A 21,881-nucleotide genomic window follows, 5' to 3' on the forward strand; every position below is an offset into this window, starting at 1 on the left:
AATGAGTATTTTATTGCAGAGCTGGTGCCGGAGCTGTACCCTCGGAAGCCGTGTGCGGTGGAGCAGAAGGTGCTGCCCGTGCTGTGGCACCTGCTGGGCAGCTCTGCCAGCGGCGGCTCCGTGCCCGGGCCCCGCGCGGCCGCGGCCGCCTTGGCGCAGGCCCTGTGGGCACAGATGGGCCCCGGCCTGCTCGCCCACGCCGCGGCGCAGCCCCCGCACATCAGCAAGAGCCTGGAGGAGCTTTTGGAGACGGGAACGTAAAGTCCTCAAATGGCCGTCCCCGCAGGTGAAGCTCCAGCGCCGCCGGGACAGGGCGGGAACAGCCCCGGAGCCGGGCACGGTGCTGAGGGAGCCGGGAGAGCCCCGGAGCCGGGCTGGGCTGGACTGCAGCGGGAGAGACACCGGAGCCAGGCTGGGAGAGCCTGGGAGCGGATCTGGGCCGGCCCGAGGGTCTGAGCCGGGCCGTGCTGGGAGAGCTGTGCTGGGCAGTGAGGGGCTGGCTCCCCTCACTGTCACCAGCACGGCCATGCGGGAGCCGCTCCAGCCCATCTGTGCTTCCCTCCAGAGGCTCCAGCCCGGGACCTGCCCCTGGATTGCCCATGAAGAACACACGGTCACATCAGCACTGCGCTTTACATGGAGGAGTGGAAGAGAGTCCTGGACACAGTGATGCAGTGCTGTTTGTGAAAAACATGTATTTTTGTACCCCCACAGGTAGTGGTGCAGTATTTGTTGTCTCAGGGCTGGGCAGTGGGGAGAATGAACCCTGACCCGTCTTCTCCAGCTGCAGGCTGTGGACACATTGGACATGGGACGCAATGGGATATATAAATAAAGGGATTTATTTCTGTACAGGGATGTATTTCTGCAAAGGGGTGGGAAGGAGTGGCTCGAGAGCTGCTCTGCTCAAAGGAACCCGGTGACAGCGGCTGGATGTGAGCCCAAGTGCACCAAGGTGGGCAAGAGGCCAAAGGCACCTGGCCTGGGCCAGGAATGGTGTGGCAGCAGGGCAGGACAGTGGCTCTCCCCTGGGCTGGCACTGCTGAGGCACCTCCAGTCCTGGCATTGCCTCTGGGCCCCTCATTTTGAAAGGGACCTGGAGGGGCTGGAGCGTGTCCAGGGAAGGGAATGGAGCTGGGAAGGGGCTGGAGAATTCCTGAGGGAGCTGGGAAGGGGCTGAGCCTGGAGCAAAGGAGGCTCAGGGGCCCTTGTGGCTCTGCACAGCTCCTGCCAGGAGGGGACAGCCGGGGGGTCGGGCTGTGCTCCAGGGAACAGGGACAGGAGCAGAGGGAACGGCCTCAGGCTGGGCCAGGGCAGCTCAGGGTGGGCACAGCAGGAATTTCCCCATGGAAAGGGTGCTCAGGCCTTGGCACTGCCCAGGGAGGGTTGGAGTGCCCATCCCTGGAGGTGTCCCAGGAATTCCTGCCCGTGGTGTGGGTGCCTTGCTTTAGTGGTTTAAGGGCTACAGTGGCAGTGCTGGGTGGACAGCGAGATGTGGGCGAATCTCTCCAAATGATTCTAGGCTGTGTTTCCATAGGGGGCTGTATTTACTCTATTCCCTTTACCGGGCTGTATTTATTTCATTCCCATGGCGGGCTCTGCTCCCCGCCCTGCCCCTCAGGGCCCGGCGCCATTTGGCGGGAAGGGGCGGGCGCTGGGGGCGGCCGTTGCGCACGCGCGGGGGCAGGCGGGCGGGCGGTGCGCGCGCGCGGGGCGCAGTGCGCGTGCGCGGTGCGTGAGGCCCGGGCGAGGCGGCGGCGGCTGAGGCGGCCCCGGCTGTGGCGGCCCCGGCAGGTACGGGCGAGGGGCGAGCTGCGAGGGCTGCGGCGGCACGGGGCTGAGGGGAGGAGAGCGGGGCGCTCCGGCAGCAACCGGGAGCGGCCGGGCCGAGGGACAGCCGGGGCGGGAGGCCGAGGCGGGCGGAGGCCGGGCCGGGCCGCGCGGGGCGCTCCGAGCGCCGTGTGGGCCCCGCGGCCGCTGCCAGGCCTCGGGTTCGCTCGAGGGGCGAACTCTGCCCTGGGGGGGTATCCCGGTATCCCCGCAGTGTCCTTGTATCCCCGTAGTCTGCGCTGAGCGGCCGCTGGGCGGGTAACGGGCCCTTGCGGAGCCGCTCCGCGCGGTTTGTGACGTTATTGCTCAGACCGGGCCCGGGGAGGCCCTGAGGGAGCGGGAACGGCCTCGGGCCGGGCCGGGCAGGCTCGGGGTGGGCACAGCAGGGATTTCCCCGTGGAAAGGGTGCGCAGGCCTTGGCACTGCCCAGCCCTGGAGGCGTCCCAGGAATTCCTGGAGGTGGCACTCAGAGCTCCGGGCTGGCGGCGAGGTGGGGATCGGGCCCAGCTGGTGGCCTTGAAGGCCTTTTCCAGTAAATGATTCCGTGATTCAAAGCTAATCCCGGCCCGCCCGGGCAGCGCCGGCCCTGCCCCGGGTGGATCCAGGATCTTATCAGGGGTGTGGATGGAGCGTTCGGATAAGGCTCCGCATTCCTGCTCCTCTGCAGTTTCCCTGTTTGTTTCCCAGTAGTTCATTCACGTTTATGAGCGGCAGTTTTGTGTACGGCAGTCTTTTGCTGGTTACAGGCTGCGTAATGCATGTTGGCATCAATTATTTAATACCAGTATGTGTAGCTGTCTGATACTCTGGTTCAGGTGCTTAGCCTGTGTGATCTCAAACCCTTTCGAATTGAGGTGAAAACCCCCGGAATTAAGGTGGAAACCCCGGAATGAAGTTTCCCTGGTGTGCCCCACCCCTGGATTTCGTGGCCTGTTGCATTGGCTGGTTTGAGCCGTGGATTGCTGTCAGATTTTGGGATATGCCAGGGATCAGACCGGAAGGCGTTGGGCTGGAAGAGCTGTCAGACTTGGTTTCAGTTTAGGCCACGTGTGCCGATCCTGGTCCCAGGGAGTTTTCACAAGCTCAGACCTCACGTGCCCATCCGTACAGCTTCTCCCTCATCCTTTTTTCCCTCCTCGTCTGAAGATGGCTGGATTTGGAGAGCTCTTTTTTTAAGATGGAATACGTCTTCTGAATGAGCTAGAGGGAGAAAACACCTGTTAAACATCAGGATAAGTTTAGGTGGTGAATGACTGCATTTCTAATTAAGCCCAGCCATTCTCCCGTGCAGCCAAGGCCACCCCGTGTCCCCAAGTGCCACGTGCACACGGCTTTAAATCCTTCCAGGGATTTAAAAAAAATCCTCCCCAGGGATGGGGACTCCAGCACTGCCCTGGGCAGCTGTGCCAGGGCTGGACAGCCTTGCCATGAAGAAATTTCCCCAATATCCCACATGAACCCCTCCTGGTGCAATTTGAGGCCATTTCCTCTCGTCCCGTCACTAGTTACCTCTGTCACTGCTAGGTCAAATTTTAGAGCTGTAAATAGCCTTTAAACTATTTTTTCTACTCTTGTGGCTGTGGTTTGTGTCACTCCCTGCTCTCACAGCTCGCTTTTAGAACCTGCACCAGGCGCCCTCAGAAGTGCAGCAGCCTTTGAGTGACTCAGATCTCTGCCTGTTGCACTGGCAAAGGCACAGTGATACTCTTTGATACTTAATGTATAACTTAATGTTACAAATGAGGTTTTTTTCTCAAAACTGTGGAGTCAGGGAATGGTTTGGGCCTCAAAGCCCATCCACTTCCACCCCCTGCCATGAGCAGGGACACCCATCGCTCCCCCAGGCTGCTCCAATGATGGAGAGCAGAAATACTTTAAAAAGCAGTTGTTAGAAAACTTGCAGGGTAGACCACGTGGACTCTTGAACATGGTGCCAAAGTTCCTTGGCTTGGTGAACTCCTGGGAAAACATGAGCTGTTATCCCAGGAGTTGAAGCTGTTGAAGATAAGGGAGAGAGGTTTTTCCTTTCTGGCAAGAAGTTCACCCCAGTATGTAGTGGTGCCTTCTCCATTCCCTGTTGAAGTGAGAGCAGTGGTCAGGGTGCTGTCTCTTCAGGTTTTCGGTGTGAGAGAACTCTGGAGAGTTCTGGAGTGGGGACTTGTGCATTCTTTTTGAAATCCCAAATGTATTTGCCACCTGCTGCCAGGAGAGCACAGGAGGAGCCAGAGCACAGCACAGCGTGTGAGGCTGTCAGTGCAGCACTGTCCCACGGCAGCTGGATTCAGCTGGGAGCTGTCGTGTCCTGCAGGGCGGCGTTCCCTGGGGTCCCTGAGCCGCCGGGGGCACGGAGCAGGCTCGGCTCAGGGCCGGGATCAGCCGAGCCTGGTGGCACCCAGCCAGGTCAGGCTGGCCTGGCGCTGGCACAGCAGGGCAGGGCCAGCAGTGGCTCTTGGCAGGGACATCAAAGGAAGAGTGGGAGGAAGCAGGAGTCTGTCCCAGGGGCCGGGAGGAAGCGCCTGGCACTGGGTGTGGGTGGGAGTGAGGGGCTGCGGGTCAGGGCTGCCAGAGCATTTCTGTGGCTCTCTGGTGCTGCTGGGTGTGTTTGAGCATCACTAGTGGGGACTGAGTTGGTGCTGACAGGAATTTTTGTCTTTTCTTTAGCCTGGTGTTGAGGGCACCTTTTAACACCTGTTTATTTCACAAAGAATTTACTGACTTGTACTGAGTTGGAAAATTGAATGAATTTAGGGACATGGGTCCATGGTGGCCCTGGCACTGCTGGAGTCACTTGGACCTGATGGTCTCAGACAGCTTTTCCAGCCTGAATGTTTCTGTGAAATTGGGCATAATTCTTTATTTAGAGTAAACTTCCACTCAACTCCTACAGGAAAACTGTAATGATTCACTTTTATACCTCGGTAGCTCCCTGCGATAGTTTTTTAGAAACCCACAATGATTTGTATGTGCAGATGTGAAAATCTAAGACTGCTGTTAATCCTTTTATTGTTGAGCCAGGCTGACGTGTGAGGCAGGTGTCACTGGGGTTGTGGTGAAGCTGGGGATGCCTGGAGCCACTCTGAGCTGCGGCTCAGAGCCAGCTGTGCCCCAGGGGTGCTGAAGGGAGCTGTTCCCGCAGGATCCAGTCGCACAGCGGTGCCATGGAGAACGCGGAGAGCACGGAGGAGGAGCAGCCAACTGTGGGCAATGAGAGCGCGGAGCCCAGCGCCGAGAGCGCGGCCGAGGAGCAGCACATGGACTTCAGCACCGAGATCATGAGTGTCACCGAGATGGAGCAGTCCCCAGACAGCTCCCCGGACCTCAACGAGGACAACACGCAGGAGAGCGAAATTCCAAACATTGAGAGCTTGCAGACCACAGATATCGAGGCTGACTTCCCTCCGGATTTTGACAAGTTTTGGAAAGTAGTAGAGGACAATCCGCAGGATTTCACAGGATGGGTTTATCTGCTGCAGTACGTAGAGCAGGAGGTTAGTACCTGCCCCTTTCTCCTCAGTCTATAAAATAAATGAACAAAGAAATAAATAAACAAAGAAAACTAAACTCATAGAATTCCAGTGGCAAATGGACATCAAGCTGTCACAGACACTGATTTAAGGCAGCTGTCCATGCCACTGCTGTCATTTAATCATAAAATGCCAGGATGGTTTGGGTTGGAAGTGACCTTAAAAAGCTCATCCAGTTCCACTCCCCTGCCGTGTTCAGGGACACCTTCCAGTAGCCCGGGTTGTCAGTGTCAAAATAGCACTAGGCATTTGTAACACAGTGTTAATAATTGTATTTAAAATAGCTGAAGCTGTTGCTAAGGGAAGCACTGATTGTGCTCGCTCTGTTTCCCACAGAACCACTTGCCAGCAGCCAGGAAAGCCTTTGACAGGTTTTTCTCACACTACCCCTACTGCTATGGGTACTGGAAGAAGTATGCGGACCTGGAGAAGCGCCACGACAACGTCAAGCAGTCAGACGAGGTACGTAGGGCCCGGGGCCAGCGCTGCCACCAGTCCCAAAGCCAACAATGACTGTCCCACTGCGAGTCATTGGGCTGCCAGTGCCTGCCCTGCACGGCCAGGGCTCGAGGGACGTGTTTGCACGTGTCACAGCTGTGGCATTTGGAGCTAATGTTCTCTCTCTTTGTTGGCAGGTGCGTTAAACCTCTACAGTTTGTCAAGCTTTGCAGTGCAAGCCTCTGTATTACACTGCAGCTTAACAAGTAGGGCAGGGCTTTTCTGTCACTTCCATTTATTACTCATTTTCAAAACAATAATAGTTGGTTTGCTGGTCACAATTGCTCCATCTTATTGCATTTTTGGTCAGACGCTGTCAATGATGCTCTAATGGGTCTGTGCCCTATGGTCTGTACCCCAAAGCCTGCCCACACAACCTGGTCAGAATGCAGGGACCGCTGCGCTTTGAAGATCAAGACTCTGCACGTGGAGATCAGAACATTGCCATGTTCTATCCAACCTCCACCCAAATGGTAATGGTAGATTATTTAAACAAAATTCCAGTAATTAGTATTTCTAAGGTTCACCGGATAACACAGTGTTGCCTCTCTCTTAGGACCCCATTAAGGATTTGAAGTACAGTTCATGTTCTCTTCATAGGTCTATCGCCGAGGGCTTCAGGCAATTCCTCTTAGTGTTGATCTTTGGATACATTATATTAACTTCTTAAAGGAGACCTTGGACCCTGCTGATCCTGAAACTAACAGTACCATCAGGGGGTGAGTTGGGAGCAGCCTGATACCCGTACACACCACTGGGATCAGGTTATTTTTGTTTTTAAGACAAGGGGCAAAATCATAACAAGCTGGTGTCACTGTAAGGATTTTTAAATTAAGAGATGATGGAGCCAAATTCTGTAAGAAGGAGGAGACTGCACAGTGTGGCACAAGGGGAAAAAGTTGTGGCTTGAAAGCTTCAGACTGGATGTTAAGAAATACTTAGTGCAGCATTGGGAATCCTGGAATTTTAATTCCTTGGGGTTTCCAGGGTAGGGCTAGGATGTGTCTGCTCGCTGTGGCTGGCAGTGGACCTGGTTAAAGGGTTGGGCTAGAGTTTGATCAGAAGGCTTAATTGAACTGGAATTGGATCTGAATCAAGCTGCAGAATTGCTGCACAGCTTTTGGGTGTTACTCTGCTGCACTGGTAGGTTTGGAGTCTGTACAAGACAAAAGTGGCAAAGGTTGTGTGTTTGCCTAATATCTTGTGTTCCTGCCAGTGGCTTTTGCTGTTGCCTGTATTTGTTCTGTTGTGGAAGTGCTGGAGGCAAAAAATGAGTGTGAGCTTTTGGAATCTCTAGACACCTTTCTGTAGCTATCTGGAAAACACTGAAGTATGTAAATAATTAATATAAGTCTAGTTTCAAGGAAATGAGGATACTCATAACCTTTAATAAGAGCCAGGACTTTCCTTCCTTGCTCTGGTCCTGGCATCCAGAAACCAGTGCAAAACCTTTCCTTTTCCAGAGCCTATGAACATGCAGTGCTGGCTGCTGGGACAGATTTCCGATCTGACAGACTCTGGGAAATGTATATAAACTGGGAAAATGACCAGGGAAACCTAAGGGAAGTTACATCCATCTATGACCGCATCCTGGGAATCCCAACGCAGCTCTACAGCCATCACTTCCAGAGGTAAAGGGAAAGCAGGGAGCTAATGCCATGGCAGAGGTGCAGACACTCAGCACAAGAACTTGGAGCAGGTTTATGTGGTTATTTACTTACATACTCAGGCAGTTGGACTGATTGGTTGAAAGTACTGATGCTCATTTGAGGAATTTGGTTTAGGTAAATTCAGAGGTTTTGTTGTCTAATAACGACAGGCCTTGGAGTGTGGGCAAGAAGAGAGGATGTCTTTGAGAAATCAGAATGAGCAGTTTTGGACTTTAATACTTGTGCAGTGCCTGTGTGTGGTGAAGCACCAATTTAACTGACTGAAGATGAATCCTGATTAAGTTTTAGATTGTGGAATTCTGCACTGGTAGGGAGACTTGAGCAGCAACCTCAGTTAAATTGCAGTCTTCCCCAAATCTCTTGGTGTGAGAAATAAAGTATTTCCTTTATAACTGATTTTGTCCTTTGCCATCTCTTTTCCATGGCAAGGGTTCTGTCCCTTTGGCACATGGCACTTGTGAGGGTGTGGGGGGCTGGCAGTTCTGGTGTGAGCTGGCAGCACTCAGTGTCACTCAGGGGCCGTGAAGCAAAGCAGAACCCCCTGGGATTTGCAGTTGTGCCCTGTTGGGCAGCAGTGCAGCGTGAAACAGCCCCTTTGCAGTGCCTCTTTGTGGCTGTTGTTAGGTTTAAAGAGCACATCCAGAACAACCTGCCCCGAGACTTCCTGACCACGGAGCAGTTTGTGCAGCTGCGCCGGGAGCTGGCGGCCGCCAGCGGCCACAGCGGCGAGGACGGGGACGAGCTGCCCTGCGGCACCGAGGACATCACCGACCCCGCCAAGGTACCTGCATGCTCCTCTGCCCTTCCCTGGGGCTGGGCAGGGCTCCCACTGCAGCCAGCTCAGCCTGCTGGGGCTGGGCTGTGCCCAGAGAGCTGCACAGCAGTGCCCTTTGGCACCAAGGACATCACTGACCCCACCAAGGTACCTGCACAGGGTGGGCACTGGCACCCTGTCCTCTGGGGCAGGGGTTTCACTGCAGCCACTTGAGCTATGCCCAGAGAGCTCCTATATATCAGTGTCCTGCAGCACTGAGAACATCACTGACCCCACCAAGGCACCTGCACAGGGTGGGCACTGGCACCCTGTCCTCTGGGGCAGGGGTTTCACTGCAGCCACTTGAGCTGTGCCCAGAGAGCTCCTGCACATCACTGCCCTGTGACTCGTGTGCTAACAGGACAGCCCCTTCCAGTGCTGGCAGAGGTGTTAAAGAAATGTATTAGAAAATGAAAGAAGCAACATACAAAACATTAGGAACAAATATAATTATTCCAGGTCAGCAGATTGGGATCTGTGGTCTAAGAATGCTCCTCATCAGCAGTGGCCTGGGCAGGTTCAGACTGTTACAGGCCTAGGAAAGCCTGGAGCTGTCCAAAGGAATTGCTGATGGTGAAAACACAGACACGCTGAAACCAGGGCTGACTTGGATCCAAATCCATCCTTAATCTTGGATCAGCTTTAGCATAGGATAAAAACCAGTTCAGCTGTGTGTTCTAAAGCTCAGGGCTCCATCAGGCAGTCCCAGCCCTTCCCTGGCTGCTCAGGGAGAACCCATGCACGTCACTGGCACAGGAGGCAGTTACAGAGGTGATACCATGTCTGCTTGCATTACATCTTCTAACATTCTGTTCTAGCTAATCACTGAGATAGAGAACATGAGGCACAGAATCATTGAGATCCATCAGGAGATATTTAACCACAACGAGCACGAAGTCAGTAAGAGGTGGACGTTTGAGGAAGCGGTAAGTGGGGTGGGGCTTGTGTGAGACAGCACCAGCAGTGGTTTGGGAGCAGGACTGGGAGCTGGGAATTCTGTGAAACAGCTTTAAACTGTGGGAGGGGATTGAACAGAGACTCAAAAGTTGGAACAGTTTCACTTCTCTGCCATTTTTCTTGTGAAGAGGCACCTGGCGATGTAAAGATTTCAGAGCAGTGCTTGGAGAGAGGCAAGGTGCTGTAATGTTTGCTAAGCCAGTGAGTCCTGGGAGTTAGTGCTGCTCATGCCCTGGGGTGGTGCAAAGGCATGAGGGGATGGAGGGGACTCCCTTTGAAAGGTAAGCCTGGTCTCAGAGGAGAATGAAATTCCTGTGGTTTTGTATTGTAACATTACACAATCAGGTAGCTCTTGTTTTGGACCTCCTATGTATAATGTATTAAAAGTAATTAATTAAACAAATAATTTGATCAATGCAAATATACAGCTTTGCTGTAGAGTTAGGTTGGATTCCATTTGAAAAAACAATGGGAGGTTTTCATTCTCAGTCTTTATATTTTTCTTCCTAGTAAACATGGTCCTTTTTTTTAAATTTTAAATTAAAAAAAAAAAATTAAATTAAATTCTTATTCCAAAGAGTCCACTGTGTTACCCAGCTGGGACAGATTTTGAGAGGCTCTTTACTGGGTTGGGTGCTGTCAGAACTGGTGATGGACTGCACTGGGTGGGACTGGCCAGGTGCCTGGACAGCCCAGGAGCTCACGAGCAGAGTGGGGAGCCACTGTCAGTGAGCTCTGTACCAGTGAGCAGAGGGAGCAGAGCAGTGCCCCAGATTCCTGCCTTGGGAAGCCTTAAGCTGCCAATTTCTGGGACTTGGGAGAAGACTGAACTGTGGGCATTGGGCAGGAAGGTGTGGGAAGCTGAGTGTCCCCTTGCTGCTGGCCAGTGTGCTCTTGTTGCCACCAGTGCCTGCTCTGCAGCGCCGAGGGGCTGGGAGGAGCTGCACGTGCAGAGTTCAGCCTGTCCATAAAGGACACTGAGGTGGGCACAGATCCCACCCAGGCCTGGGGATTCCTTAGAGCTGTTTCCAGCAGGAATGGGACTGTGAGCTGGGCAAAATGGCCACAGAGTGTTGGGTTCCACACCAGACATCAGTGAGGAGCCTGAAGGGAGGGATTGGCTTTAAATTTCAGGTGGCTTTGAACAATTGGATTGTCCTTAATTACTGTAAGTTCTTCATCCATTTGTATGGGTTTGGATCTGAGAGGAAATTGCAGCATAGGAGAGAGATAATCAAATGCAATAAAGATGATGAGCAAAAGCAAAGGATCTCTGGCAGGATACCAGACAAAGCAATTTCAATTTAACAGAGCAATGTTTAATTTTCTGCGCTGAGCTCTGTCCCACCCAGCCCCTCTTGCAGCCACCAATAACAACACAATGGTGCTAAATTTGTGGTCTTGCTATAACCAGATTGATGTAAATATTTGATAGCAAGGCCAGTTCAGTGCTCTGTCTTTCCTTGGCATAATTCTGAACCAAATTCTGAGTTGAATTTGTGGGCTGGGTGTCCCCAGTGAGCACTTCACTTGTGTGGATGGGTATGGGCAATGTCCAGTGTGTCCATAATGCCACTGACACTGGGCTGCCTTGGGTCCTCCCCAGCATCTCTAAACACTTACAGTCCAAAAGCTCTCTAGGAAAGGAGGTTTCTAGCCTGGACTGTCACTGCAGTAAATCCCTTGATCCATACCTGGATAACCCTGGTTGAGTAGATGAGGAGGTGTCCCTGGAGCCCTGGTCACTGAAATGCCATTGAGTGTTGGTTGTGTGGCTGTTGATTTTTTGACCCCCCTTGGTGGTGTGTTTGTAATCACCAGTTGCATCCTGTGACTCTTGCAGATCAAGAGGCCTTACTTTCATGTAAAACCTCTGGAGAAAATTCAGCTGAAAAACTGGAAAGAGTACTTAGAGTTTGAGATAGAGAATGGCACTCACGAGCGAGTCGTGGTCCTCTTTGAGAGATGTGTCATTTCATGTGCCCTCTATGAGGACTTCTGGATCAAGGTAAGGGAGGCAGCTCACGGCTCTGCTGGTGCACACCTTGACCTGGTGACTAACCCTTGTACCCTGTGGAACGTTGTTCATCTATAACTATATCTGTTGCATTAGGAGATGGTCTGCTTGCAACCAGATTTGACTGCTGCATTTGCCAACTGCGTTGCCTCTCTACGTCCTTCCTTACAGAAACTAGTCTAGTGGTTCCATAAAGGTGCTGAATGGGTTTAAACAAAAGAATTTTATCGTTCTGGCATGTTCTTGGAGGCAAATACAAGCTTTAACCTGGCTGGTCTCTGCTCTGTTTCCAACCCTAGTATGCCAAATACATGGAGAACCACAGCATCGAGGGCGTGAGGCACGTGTACAGCAGGGCCTGCACCATCCACCTGCCCAAGAAGCCCATGGTGCACATGCTGTGGGCAGCCTTCGAGGAGCAGCAGGGTAAGGGCAGCCCTGCCCCTCGGAGGGCTCTGCTGGGGGAGCTTGGGACCTGCCCTGTCCTAAAGCATCTCCCTGCTCTTGCAGGCAACATTGATGAAGCCAGAAGGATCCTGAAGACGTTTGAGGAGTGCATCCTGGGGCTGGCCATGGTCCGCCTGCGCAGGGTGAGCCTGGAGCGCCGGCACGGCAACATGGAGGAGGCAGAGCACCTGCTGGAAGATGCTGTCAGGAATGCCAAGTCCATCAGTGAGGCCTCCTTCTATGCCATCAAACTCGCCAGGCACCTCTTCAAAGTGCAGAAAAACCTGCCAAAGGCAAGAAAAGTGCTGTCAGAAGCCATAGAACTGGACAAAGTATGTGTTCCCTCTCAGCTGTCTTACCCAAAACTCAAACCACCCTGGTGTCTTTCTCTTTCTGAAGCATTTTGTAAAATGTGGCAACAGTGATGACAGTTGTTGTAACTGGATGTAATGTCTCATTACTGCATGGAGACAACAGTCCCTCTAAACTGACGTTGCCACGGCCCCAGCTTGGGAATCTGGAACTTTGCACCCTTTTCCCATCAGAAAGGTGCTTTGCACCTTCATTTTAATTTTTAGAATCTTAAACGTTCTCAGTGTGTTCAGTGTTATTGGTGGGGCAGTGTTTGGTGGTTTGGTGTCAGCACAGGAATATCAGGCACTCAGATGCTGCCAGCAAAGTGCAGCGCCTGGGTTTGTGGTGTTGGTCACTTCTGGTCTGTTTGTGCAACAAACCAGCCCAGGGCGAGGATTTCCTTTATTGCCTGTCATTGTGTGTGTTCATGGGGTGGACTGTGGTGTGTAACAGAGTTAAATGCCTGCTGTGAGGGTCAGATGTGCACCTCCTAATGCCTGTTTTGCACAGGAAAACACCAAACTGTACCTGAACCTGCTGGAGATGGAGTACAGTGGTGACCTCAAGCAGAACGAGGAGAACATCCTGAGCTGCTTTGACAAGGCCATCCATGGGGCCTTGTCCATCAAAATGAGGATCACCTTCTCACAGAGAAAAGTGGAATTCCTGGAAGATTTTGGGTCTGATGTGAACAAGTAAGATGTCCTTGGGCAATGGCCAAACTGGGGTCACTGGGAGAGTGCTGGGAAAAGGGTGGGTCAGTGGCTTCTGTAAAATTGTTTCCTTTGTGCCATTAGCTCTTTGTAAGGAACAGCTGCTTTTCTAAACCAGCCTCCTGGTGTTAAACAGGAATAGATTTGTAAACAGGAATAGATTTTTATACAGGAATTCTTTTCAGATAAGTGCCTCTTTTATCTGAAGTGCCCAGCACCTCACTGAGCAGAGCTCTGCTGCCTGCCAGGTTTTGCTGTGGTTGGTCTCCCCTTGCTCAGCCCTGGGAGGAATGGGACAGGTCTGTGACACAGGTGTCCTTTGAGACTCTGTTCCCTGCAAGCTGCTGCTTGTTTCCAAACCTGCAGTGGTCAGATTTTTCAGTGTTCAGCACTATCAACAACTGTACACTTCTGTGGGGGGATACACCAGAAATGCAAGTTTAAAATTTGAAGCTACAATATATTTTTCCTCTTAATTGTTTTTATTTACATTTTGCAGCTAAATAACCCAGAAGGATTGATGACAAGTCAGTTTTTCTGCTTTGTATGTTTTTAACAATAGCTGTCCTTAAATTCTGCTGCCTCTGCATGGCAGCAAGTCAGTGCAAGTTTGGGAACTGAGACAGATCAAACACAACACATTTTGCAGTTCCCAAATAATCCTAAAGCACAGAATGAGTACAAGGAGCTCTTTTCTCCCAGAGCACACTGTCAGAAGCTGCAGGTTTTGTGAGATGCTGCAGATGAGGGAGTATTTCAGTATTTAGAGAATTTTAGCCAGGACTCTCCTGTGCTGCATTAACCACTCTTGTTCTTCCCTGCTGATGGGCAAAGGCTGCTTTGGGATTGGAATAATTTCCAGTGTTTAAATTATGACCCCCACATCTCTGTGCTGCTGTGGGTGGCATCACCAGCAGGCTCTGAAGGAGCAGCTGAATCACAAATCACTTCTTTCTAAAGGAGCTTGATAAAAACTGCACAAAGTGTGAGGGAAGTTGAGCAGGCTGGGAACTGGAGCTGTTGTGAACAGAGCCGAGTTGGCTTTCCGCCGTTCATTGGTGCTCACTCATTAGAATGCATTACACTGCAGTTTGCTGTGTTGTTACAGTTCCCAGTAGGCTTTGCTCAGGTGTTTCAGATACTGGCAAGGCCTGACTGGCTGTGCTCTCCCCAGGCTCCTGGATGCCTACGACGAGCACCAGGCGCTGCTGAAGGAGCAGGAGACGCTGAAGCGGCGTGCGGAGAACGGGTACGGACCGAGCCCGGCTGCCCTGGGCAGGGCAGGGCAAAGCCTCACTCTGGGGGGTTCCTTGGTCCATCAGTGTAGGTGTTTGTCAGCTTTGAACCCACTGATATGGGAATAGAATCACTTCATTTTAGTCCTTTGAAGTGTGTACTGAATAGAGCTGTGCTGCCTTAAATATTCACAGAATTGTTTGCATTGGAAGGGACCTTAAAGCCCTAAAACCTGCCATGGACAGGGACACCTTCCATAGGCTGCTCAGAGCTCCATCCGTGCTGGCCTTGGACACTTCCAGGGATGGAAACAATTTTGGAAAATAAGTTTTTGAGTTGTTGAGTTGAGTTGAGCCCAACAGTGCTGGTGAAGTAACTCAGTCTCTGAACAGGAACGTGCCTTTGCTGTCTCAGTTTGGGCACCAGCTTTAAACGCAGCCTGTTCTGCAGCACAACCCAAACTGTCCTTCCCTGACCCCAGTTCCCAATTCCCTGCTGGGCCAGGGCAGCCAGCTGAGCAGAGCTGGAGCTGCCCAGCACTGCTGTGGGCTGCCAGAACAAGGCTGTGTTCCCTTGCAGCTCGGAGGAGCCGGACGAGAAGAAGCTGCTGACGGAGGAGGCGGGGCTGGCGGCGGCGCAGCTCATGGACGGGGACATGCAGGTCAACCAGGCTGCCTACAACTACAACGCCTGGTACCAGGTACGGGGCTGCCTGCACACTTCCGGCTCCTGGGAAACAAAACTCAGCTCCTTGGGCTGCTGCCACCTCCTGGGCGTGCTCCACAAGTGCCAGGTGTTCCTGCGTGGAGCCAGCAGCAGTTTGGTGGCTGTCCTGTCACACAGGGAGGGGACAGGGGCAGGACAGCAGGGCTGTGGTGTGTGGAACTGCTGTGGGGTGCCCCTTTCCTTTGTGCCTGGATAGTGGCTGTCTCCAGGCACTAATTCCTGTAGTGCCTTGGAATGAGTTCTGCCAGTGCACAGCATGAGCAAACTCAGCTTGTCCTCTGGGGTTCTTCCTCCAGGGCATTTTAACTTGGAATAGAATTGCTGAGGTTGGAAAAGCCCTCTAAAACCATCCAGTCCAGCACTGACAAGGCCCCCACTGACCCATGTCCCTATTGCCACATCCATGGAAGTTTTGAAGTGGTTTTATGAAAAGTGTTGTTCAGACTGTGCAGAGCCCCCAGAGCTGGGAGCAGTGGTACAGCTGGGGCACAAGCCCTGGGTAGCCCTGCTTTGGGATTGTCTGCAGCCAGGTCGGGAATTCTTCCCAAAGTCAGGCAGAGGGAGCAGTCTCCTCCAGCACAGGCTGTGCAGTGCCAGGCCAGGAAAAATGCCCTGAGTTTCACACACAGCACTGCAGGAATGGCAGCCTTGAAGCTGGGCCAGGGAGGCTCAGGCTGGAGATCAGGGAAAGGTTCTTCCCCCAGAGGGTGGAATCAGCACTGGAACAGCTCCCCAGGGAATGGGAGATGGGCACAGGCCTGAGGCTGCCAGGAGCACAGGGATGCCCAGGGTGGGATTGCTGGGGGTCTGTGCAGGCACGGGGCTGCACTGGGTGATCCCTGTGGGTCCCTCCCAGCTCGGGACATTCTGATTCTGTTGTGATGAGGATGTGTCCTGTGGCAGCACCCTGTGGCACCCCCATCCCTGCCTGCTTTCCCAGGCTGTTCCAGAGGGACTGGCACTGCCGTCCTGCACTCCCAGGGCTGCTGTGCTGGCACAGTGGGGCTGGGGGAGCTGCATGGGCCGTGCTGCCCCAGGCCCTCCCAGCAGGGACAGGGTGGCTGATGCTGCTGTGTTTGGTTCCAGTACAACTACCAGAACGCCTGGAATTACGGACAGTATTACCACACAACCTGATCCCCGGAGGGAGTGGAGTTCACTGTGCTGCAGTTTCAACAAAGATGGAATAAAAAGAATTATATTTTTCTAATTTTGGGCTGTGAAGGAACTGTTGTGCCACCTGCTTTTGGTCCTCTGCATGTGAACCGAGCCGCTGCTCACAGGGTATGTGTGAAGCAAGATTCGTGTGCTGGTAACTGATAAATGGTCTCTGTACAATTCTCATTCACCATAAATGATTTTTTTAATTCCCTGCACTAATTTATGGAGTATCAGAAGAATTCTCGCCGGTCTCATGATTCCATAATTGAGGGGGTGCAGCTGTGGGGTTGGGGTTGGCTCTGCCCCAGAGCTGCTCTGCTGCCGGGCCCTGGCGCAGGGCTGGAGCCAAGGCTCGGCCCCTCCCAGCCAAGTGCCAGGGAGCTGTTCCAGAGCCGGGCTGCGTTGGGACTGGGGGCCTTGGCAGAGCTGCCACACGGGTTCTGGAGATGGGAGGGGGCAGGGATTAAACCACCTTCATTCTTTTTTAAAAGCACAAACTGTGTTTGGGATGAGTTTTGTATTTAGAGTTTTTCATGTACACGGTGTGAGCAAAACTTTTTTCATTTTGATCAAAGTGATCATTCCCATTTTTGTAATAAAAGCGAGGAATTCCGTAGTGCTCTGAGCTTTCTTGGACTGCCTCATTCGAGCCAGGAGGGAGAAGAGAATGCCTGAGTTGAGCTCTGGTGGTGTTCACAGGAGGGGCTGTGGCACAGGAACACTTAGGAACACCTGTGGAACACCCGGATCTCTGCCAGCAGAGCTGCTGTCAAATAAATGGAGTGGGAATGCTGTGGGATTGGGCTCCACAGGAGGGAAGAAGCCCTGGCTGGGTGTGGGGCCATGGGACTGTGGAACGAGAGTGCTGTGGGACTGTGGGGTGGGAATGCCGTGGGGTTGTGGAACAGCAATGCTGTGGGACTCGGCTCCACAGGAGAGAAGGAGCCCTGGCTGAGTGTGGGGCCATGGGACTGTGGAGTGGGAATGCTGTGGGATTGGGCTCCAGAGGGGGAAGGAGCCCTGGCTGAGTGTGGGGCCATGGGACTGTGGAGTGGGAATGCTGTGGGATTGGGCTCCAGAGGGGGAAGGAGCCCTGGCTGGGCGTGGGCCCTGGTGCTCTGGGGGCTCTGCAGAGCCCGGCAGAGGAGCAGGGGGAGCACAGACACAAAGAAGGGAGGCACTGGCAGGTACAAACTCTGCTTTAGTGGTGGGGCTGTCACTACAGCAGCGGGGCAGGGACAACACTCAGCACTCATCTCCACAAAGGCACCGCTGTAACCGGAGCCGGGATTACAGCAACGCCAGCAGGAAGCTCTGGCAGAATGGATTCCCAGCAGCACAGGGAATTCTTCATTCAATATCCACCAGCTCCACTTCAAAGAAGAGTTTTGCATTTGGTGGGATCCTGTTGGCAAACGTTAAGGAAACAGAAAGGAAACAGCCCCTGCAGTGACCCTCCCTGGGCAGGGAGTGCCCAGCTGCTCCCATGTCCCTGGGATGGCCCTGACCTGCTGGACACCCCGGATCCAGCCACAGCTGCTGCCCAGCAGGAGACAGGGACAGCCCCATGGACACAGCTTCCTTAGCACACCCTGCTCCTCTCTGCCCCAAGCTGCCCCAGCCCTGTCTGCAGCTGTGGGGCAGTGGCTGGGGAGGGTACACTGTCCCACTGTCACAGGGAGAAGTGTCCAGGCAGCCCTTCAGATCACAGGATTCCAGCAAAGGAGAACAATCCCTTCCCCTCCTCCAGAAGGGTTGGGAAAAAGAAACAGGGCTGCATGAAACGCTGTGGGATCACTCCTGCACCCCCTACTTCAGCTGTGTCCCAGAACCAAGTGTAACTCTGTCCCTGCCCGTTTCCCTACACTGGTTAGGATCCCCATCAGGCAGAAGCAGTTGGAAGCAGCTGGAATAAAAATGCAGGTGGAAAACAGCAGCAGGTTCCCCCTGTGTGGATTATTCTCCAAAAGAAAAGGGCAATTGCACTCCCAGGAAGTGCCCTGAACTCCCCGAGCGGGAATGTCCTGAGCCTGCTGTGAGTAACAAGGGATCCCCCCTCCTGTATCCCTGTCCATAAAGCACTCCTTGCCCCCAGCAGTGCCAGGCTCCCTGAGGAGTCCCAGGTCCTGGAAGGATACTTGGCATCGGGCTGCCCCTTCTTGCCGTAGGCCCACTCGGGCTCGATCTCCAGCTGGGCCTTCTCTCCTTTGCTCATGGTCAGCAGGGCCTCATCCCACTGCAACGGCACAGCACAGCCACAGTGCTGGGACAGCAGCCACTGCAGCTCCCAGGAGTGCCCACAGCCCGTGCAGCACCCCACAGAGCACATCCGTGCTGGGATAGCACCCAGCAATGGGAACACACATCCCACCAGCATTCCCAGCTTCAGGGCTCCCTTCCAGGGAGTGCCCAGGGATTGGTGCTGTCCCCACTGAGGGAAGGCTCTGGCACCCACAAACCCGGGACAAACACAGGATAAACCTGGACCACTGCTGCTCCTGCAGTGCTGCCCCTGCCCACGGACACAGCCCCTTCCCAGCCCCATCCCCATCCCACAGCAGGATTTCTCCTGCCCAGCCTGGAGCACAGGAGGCTCAGGGGGCCCTTGTGGCTCTGCACAGCTCCTGCCAGGAGGGCACTCCCAGGGAACAGGGACAGGAGCAGAGGGAACGGCCTCAGGCTGGGCACAGCAGGAATTTCCCCATGGAAAGGGTGCTCAGGCCTGGCACAAAGTAAAGGCCAAGGAATGCACACAGGGATGGCTGGAGCCCTGGGATGCCATCAGTCTCAGCTGCTGTGAGACACTGACAGGGCTGATCCCAGGGAACAGAGCCTGTGTTCCAGCTCTGCCTGATAAGGGAATGACTGAGGATGAATCTTCCATCCTCCCCTTGCAATTTGCCCCCCAGGAGAAACAGAACCCAAAAACTGCACCCCACCCCAGTGACAAACCCCAGAACAGAACTGCCTGGGGACTCGAGGGAGCCCTGAGTGCTTTACTTACACCTCGAATCACTTTTCCTACGCCAACTTTGAAACTCAGTGGCTTGGCTGCTTTCTTCTTCTTTGAACCTGGAAAAGAGTTTTATGTTCATTTGCCTCAACATCACACCAGCACACTCCACACCTCTGTAGAAAACTGCCATTGCAATCATGCTTTATATAAATAGCTGTTCTTCTGGTATTATTTTTAGCCCAATACCTGATTTGCAAGGGAAATATTAACATTGTGCATCATTAAATGTTCAAGCTGCACCAAAGCACCTGTAAAACCTCAAAAGCTCATTCCTGAATTACTCAAGTTGACTGCACAAGCCATGGACACATTAAGGAACCAAGAAAATGAACAGGGGACATACAAGAATGAGGAATTACAGACAGTATTCCAGTGACTCTGGAATACTGTTCCTGAGGGTGGGACATCACTGCTGGGAAAGCCTTTCCAGTACTGCAGGATTCCATAGCCCCAAACCCTCTGATCTGTCATAAAAACTCCAGCAGGAATACTGCACAATCCCTCTCATTCCAGTGCCTCCATACGTAAAGATGTACCACAGAATGGCCCCAAGATGTGTTTATTTAGAGAAACCCAGGACGCTGCTGGTGCTGGAGTTCCCTAAGCACCACCTCCCCTGCATTCTGACTCCCTGCATTCCACATTCCCGGGCCTGGAATGCCAGAAGCCAGCGCTGGCAGGATGCAGCCTGTCACTTGACACCAGCCAGTCCTAAAATACTGCCCTTGCTGGCTCATGGAAAATCAGGGTCCGGGAGCTGCAGGGCAGCTCAGCACCACCATGATAAAGCTGTTTGTCAGGAATGCTCCCAGACACACCTTCCAGGGGCAAACCCCTGCCCTCATCTGCTGGGGAGCCCAGGCAATTCCCTCTAGGAGCATTTGCAACCAGCCCCAGGGGTTTATCTGCACATCTGTATTCCCATAACCTTACTTGATTGAATATTGGTATCGAAGACTGTGCCATCCTGCAGCTTTCCTGTGTACCAGCAGTGGACAGTGTCTCCCTTCTTTGGGAAGTTGGTTTTGTCGCCCTTCTTTAAAATGGATTTGGTGTACTTTGGTGGCCCCTAAGATTATAAAAACAGAGTTATGAGTGGTATCATAACTTCAGTTATAACTGCTATAGTTATAACTGAGTTATAACTGTTAAAGAGTCTCAGATATCCAAGGCTGAACAACCAGTGAGTTTAAGGCATCAAAGAGGACACGGTTAGTGAATGATTTTGTTCATGTTACTGCAGGCCTGCAACATTTGGGGAAAATGCAGCTTAAGGTTAAGGTGGGGTTTGAACACCAGATTTCTCATTCATTGTAACCAGGTTTTTGAAGACTCGGGATCACACAATCTCCTGAGCTGGAAGGGACCCACAAGGACCATCGTGTCCCTGCCCAGACCCCCAGCAACCCCACCCTGGGCATCCCTGGCAGCTCCTGGAGCTCTGGCAGCCTCGGGGCTGTGCCAGCACCCTCTGGGGACGAACCTTTCCCTGATCCCCCCCTCCTAACCCTCCCCCGGGGACAAGCCACCCGGATAATCTGGCTTTCCAGGCGAAAAAACGCGAGCCGAGGGCATCACACCCACCTCCTCCACAGCCTCCTCGGCCTTCACCGCCTTCCCCTTGGCCTCCTCCGCCTTGGCCGGCTTCGCCTTCTCCGCCGCCTTCTCGGCGCCGTCCGTGCCCTTGAAGCGCTGCGAGGGGCAGGGTGAGGGGCCGCGGGCACGGCCCGGCCCGCCCGAGCCCCGCCGCGGCCCCGCGCCCTCACCTGCGTGCTGAAGAGCTGCGTGTAGGCCGCGATCAGCTGCTCCTTGTTCGCCGTCTTGGCCACGTTCTTCACCTGCCCCAGCAGCTTGTGCTCCGCCAGGAACTGCGGGACGCGTTCGGCGGGAATAAAGCACAAAACCCGAACCCGAGCCTCCCCCACGCGGCCGCAAAGGGCCGAGCGTCCCGCGCCATTACCGCCTGCGCCGCGTGCTCCTGCAGGAATTTGATGATCTCCTTCTTGGCCAGCGCCTCGCTCCGCAGCTCCTCGGCGCTCCAGGGCTGCGCCGGGCCCGCGGCCGCCGCCATCTTCCGCCCGCCTCCCGCTCCTCCTCCGGAGAGGCGGGCTGCGAGCCGCCGGGCGGGCCGGGAGAAGGCTGCGGGAGAAGGGGAGGCTCCGGGGGCGGCTTCCCGACCGTCCCCTTCAGCCCGGCCGAGCGCCCAGCGGGAATTCGGGGAGGGGCGCTGAGGGAGGGACAAAATGGCGCCGCCTCGGGGCACACCCTGAGCAAGGCGAGCGGCGGCAGCAGCGGGATCCGCCGCGGGCTCGGCCGCGCCTCAGGGCGAGGGGAGGGCCGGGGAGGAGGCAGAGAGGGAGGCAGGGCCGGGAGGCGGCTCCCGAGGCTCTCGGCGGCGCTTTCGAGCGGCGAGGCCGGGCTAAGATGGCGGCGCGCGGGGCAGGATGAGCGGCGGCCGGCAGCGCACCCTGCCGCAGGCCTGGCGGGCGGGCGGAGCGGAGCGCAGGGACGCGGGCAGCGACAGCGATGACGAGCTGCTGCTGGCAGCCGCGGCCGCGGCCGACTCCGGGCCGCCGCAGGGCTTCAGCCGGGCGGCGGGCTCCATCTGGATCTACCCCACCAACCTGCCCGTGCGGCCGTACCAGGAGCGCATGGCCGGCGCCGCGCTGCTGGCCAACACGCTCGTGTGCCTGCCCACCGGGCTGGGCAAGACTTTCGTGGCCGCCGTGGTCATGTACAACTTCTACCGCTGGTTCCCCTCGGGCAAGGTGCTGTTCCTCGCCCCCACCAAGCCGCTGGTGGCCCAGCAGATGGAGGCGTGCGGCCGCGTCATGGGCATCCCGGCCCGGGACATGGCGGAGATGACAGGTACGGCCGCCCGTGCGCTGGCAGGCGGGAAAAGCCGCGGTGCAGGGGAA

The 21,881-nt window shown here is 54.5% G+C and overlaps 4 protein-coding genes and 1 non-coding gene across 18 annotated transcripts in view; 4 read left to right on the forward strand and 1 right to left on the reverse strand.

Annotated features, from left to right (window-relative positions):
- The window catches only part of TOGARAM1 (TOG array regulator of axonemal microtubules 1), a 32,809-nt gene extending 31,957 nt beyond the window's left edge, over window positions 1-852 (forward strand). For 4 of the 5 annotated variants that reach the window (XM_064422758.1, XM_064422760.1, XM_064422759.1 and 1 more), the window contains one exon: window positions 20-852. In XM_064422758.1, the coding sequence (XP_064278828.1) occupies window positions 20-261 (242 nt within the window). In that variant the 3' untranslated portion in view covers window positions 262-852. The remainder of the gene's footprint in view (window positions 1-19) is intronic. The other variant, XM_064422757.1, reaches the window with a different exon arrangement.
- Window positions 575-16,563, forward strand: PRPF39 (pre-mRNA processing factor 39). Of its 4 annotated transcripts, none has more exons than XM_064422765.1 (14): window positions 575-714; window positions 4,967-5,318; window positions 5,691-5,816; window positions 6,453-6,571; window positions 7,316-7,483; window positions 8,147-8,303; window positions 9,155-9,262; window positions 11,137-11,301; window positions 11,610-11,736; window positions 11,821-12,089; window positions 12,622-12,806; window positions 13,999-14,073; window positions 14,640-14,760; window positions 15,873-16,563. In XM_064422765.1, exons 2-14 carry the CDS (start codon window positions 4,989-4,991, stop codon window positions 15,921-15,923), a joined length of 2,001 nt encoding a protein of 666 aa, XP_064278835.1. In that variant the 5' UTR covers window positions 575-714; window positions 4,967-4,988; the 3' UTR covers window positions 15,924-16,563. The 4 variants fall into 4 exon arrangements, with proteins under 4 accessions (XP_064278835.1, XP_064278834.1, XP_064278837.1 ...); XM_064422764.1 differs by lacking the exon at window positions 575-714 and adding an exon at window positions 1,653-1,794; XM_064422767.1 differs by lacking the exons at window positions 575-714; window positions 4,967-5,318; window positions 5,691-5,816 and adding exons at window positions 5,867-6,058; window positions 6,163-6,325.
- Window positions 12,171-12,256, forward strand: LOC135304057 (small nucleolar RNA SNORD127). The gene has a single exon (XR_010365493.1). It is a non-coding gene; the product is annotated as a small nucleolar RNA SNORD127 (small nucleolar RNA).
- Window positions 16,564-17,130: 567 nt separating the features above from the next.
- On the reverse strand, window positions 17,131-21,096 carry FKBP3 (FKBP prolyl isomerase 3). Its single transcript, XM_064422770.1, has 7 exons — window positions 20,924-21,096; window positions 20,730-20,831; window positions 20,548-20,655; window positions 19,897-20,032; window positions 18,952-19,019; window positions 18,086-18,183; window positions 17,131-17,352 (listed from the first exon to the last, which is right to left on the reverse strand). Exons 1-7 carry the CDS (start codon window positions 21,032-21,034, stop codon window positions 17,298-17,300), a joined length of 678 nt encoding a protein of 225 aa, XP_064278840.1. The 5' UTR covers window positions 21,035-21,096; the 3' UTR covers window positions 17,131-17,297.
- A 90-nt stretch (window positions 21,097-21,186) lies between these two features.
- FANCM (FA complementation group M) overlaps window positions 21,187-21,881 on the forward strand; it is a 57,173-nt gene continuing 56,478 nt past the window's right edge. For 6 of the 7 annotated variants that reach the window (XM_064422754.1, XM_064422755.1, XM_064422750.1 and 3 more), the window contains exon 1: window positions 21,187-21,831. In XM_064422754.1, coding sequence (XP_064278824.1) covers window positions 21,408-21,831 — 424 coding nt within the window. In that variant the 5' untranslated portion in view covers window positions 21,187-21,407. The remainder of the gene's footprint in view (window positions 21,832-21,881) is intronic. The other variant, XM_064422756.1, reaches the window with a different exon arrangement.

Source organism: Passer domesticus, chromosome 6, assembly GCF_036417665.1.
Source record: "Passer domesticus isolate bPasDom1 chromosome 6, bPasDom1.hap1, whole genome shotgun sequence".
NCBI lineage: Eukaryota > Metazoa > Chordata > Aves > Passeriformes > Passeridae > Passer > Passer domesticus.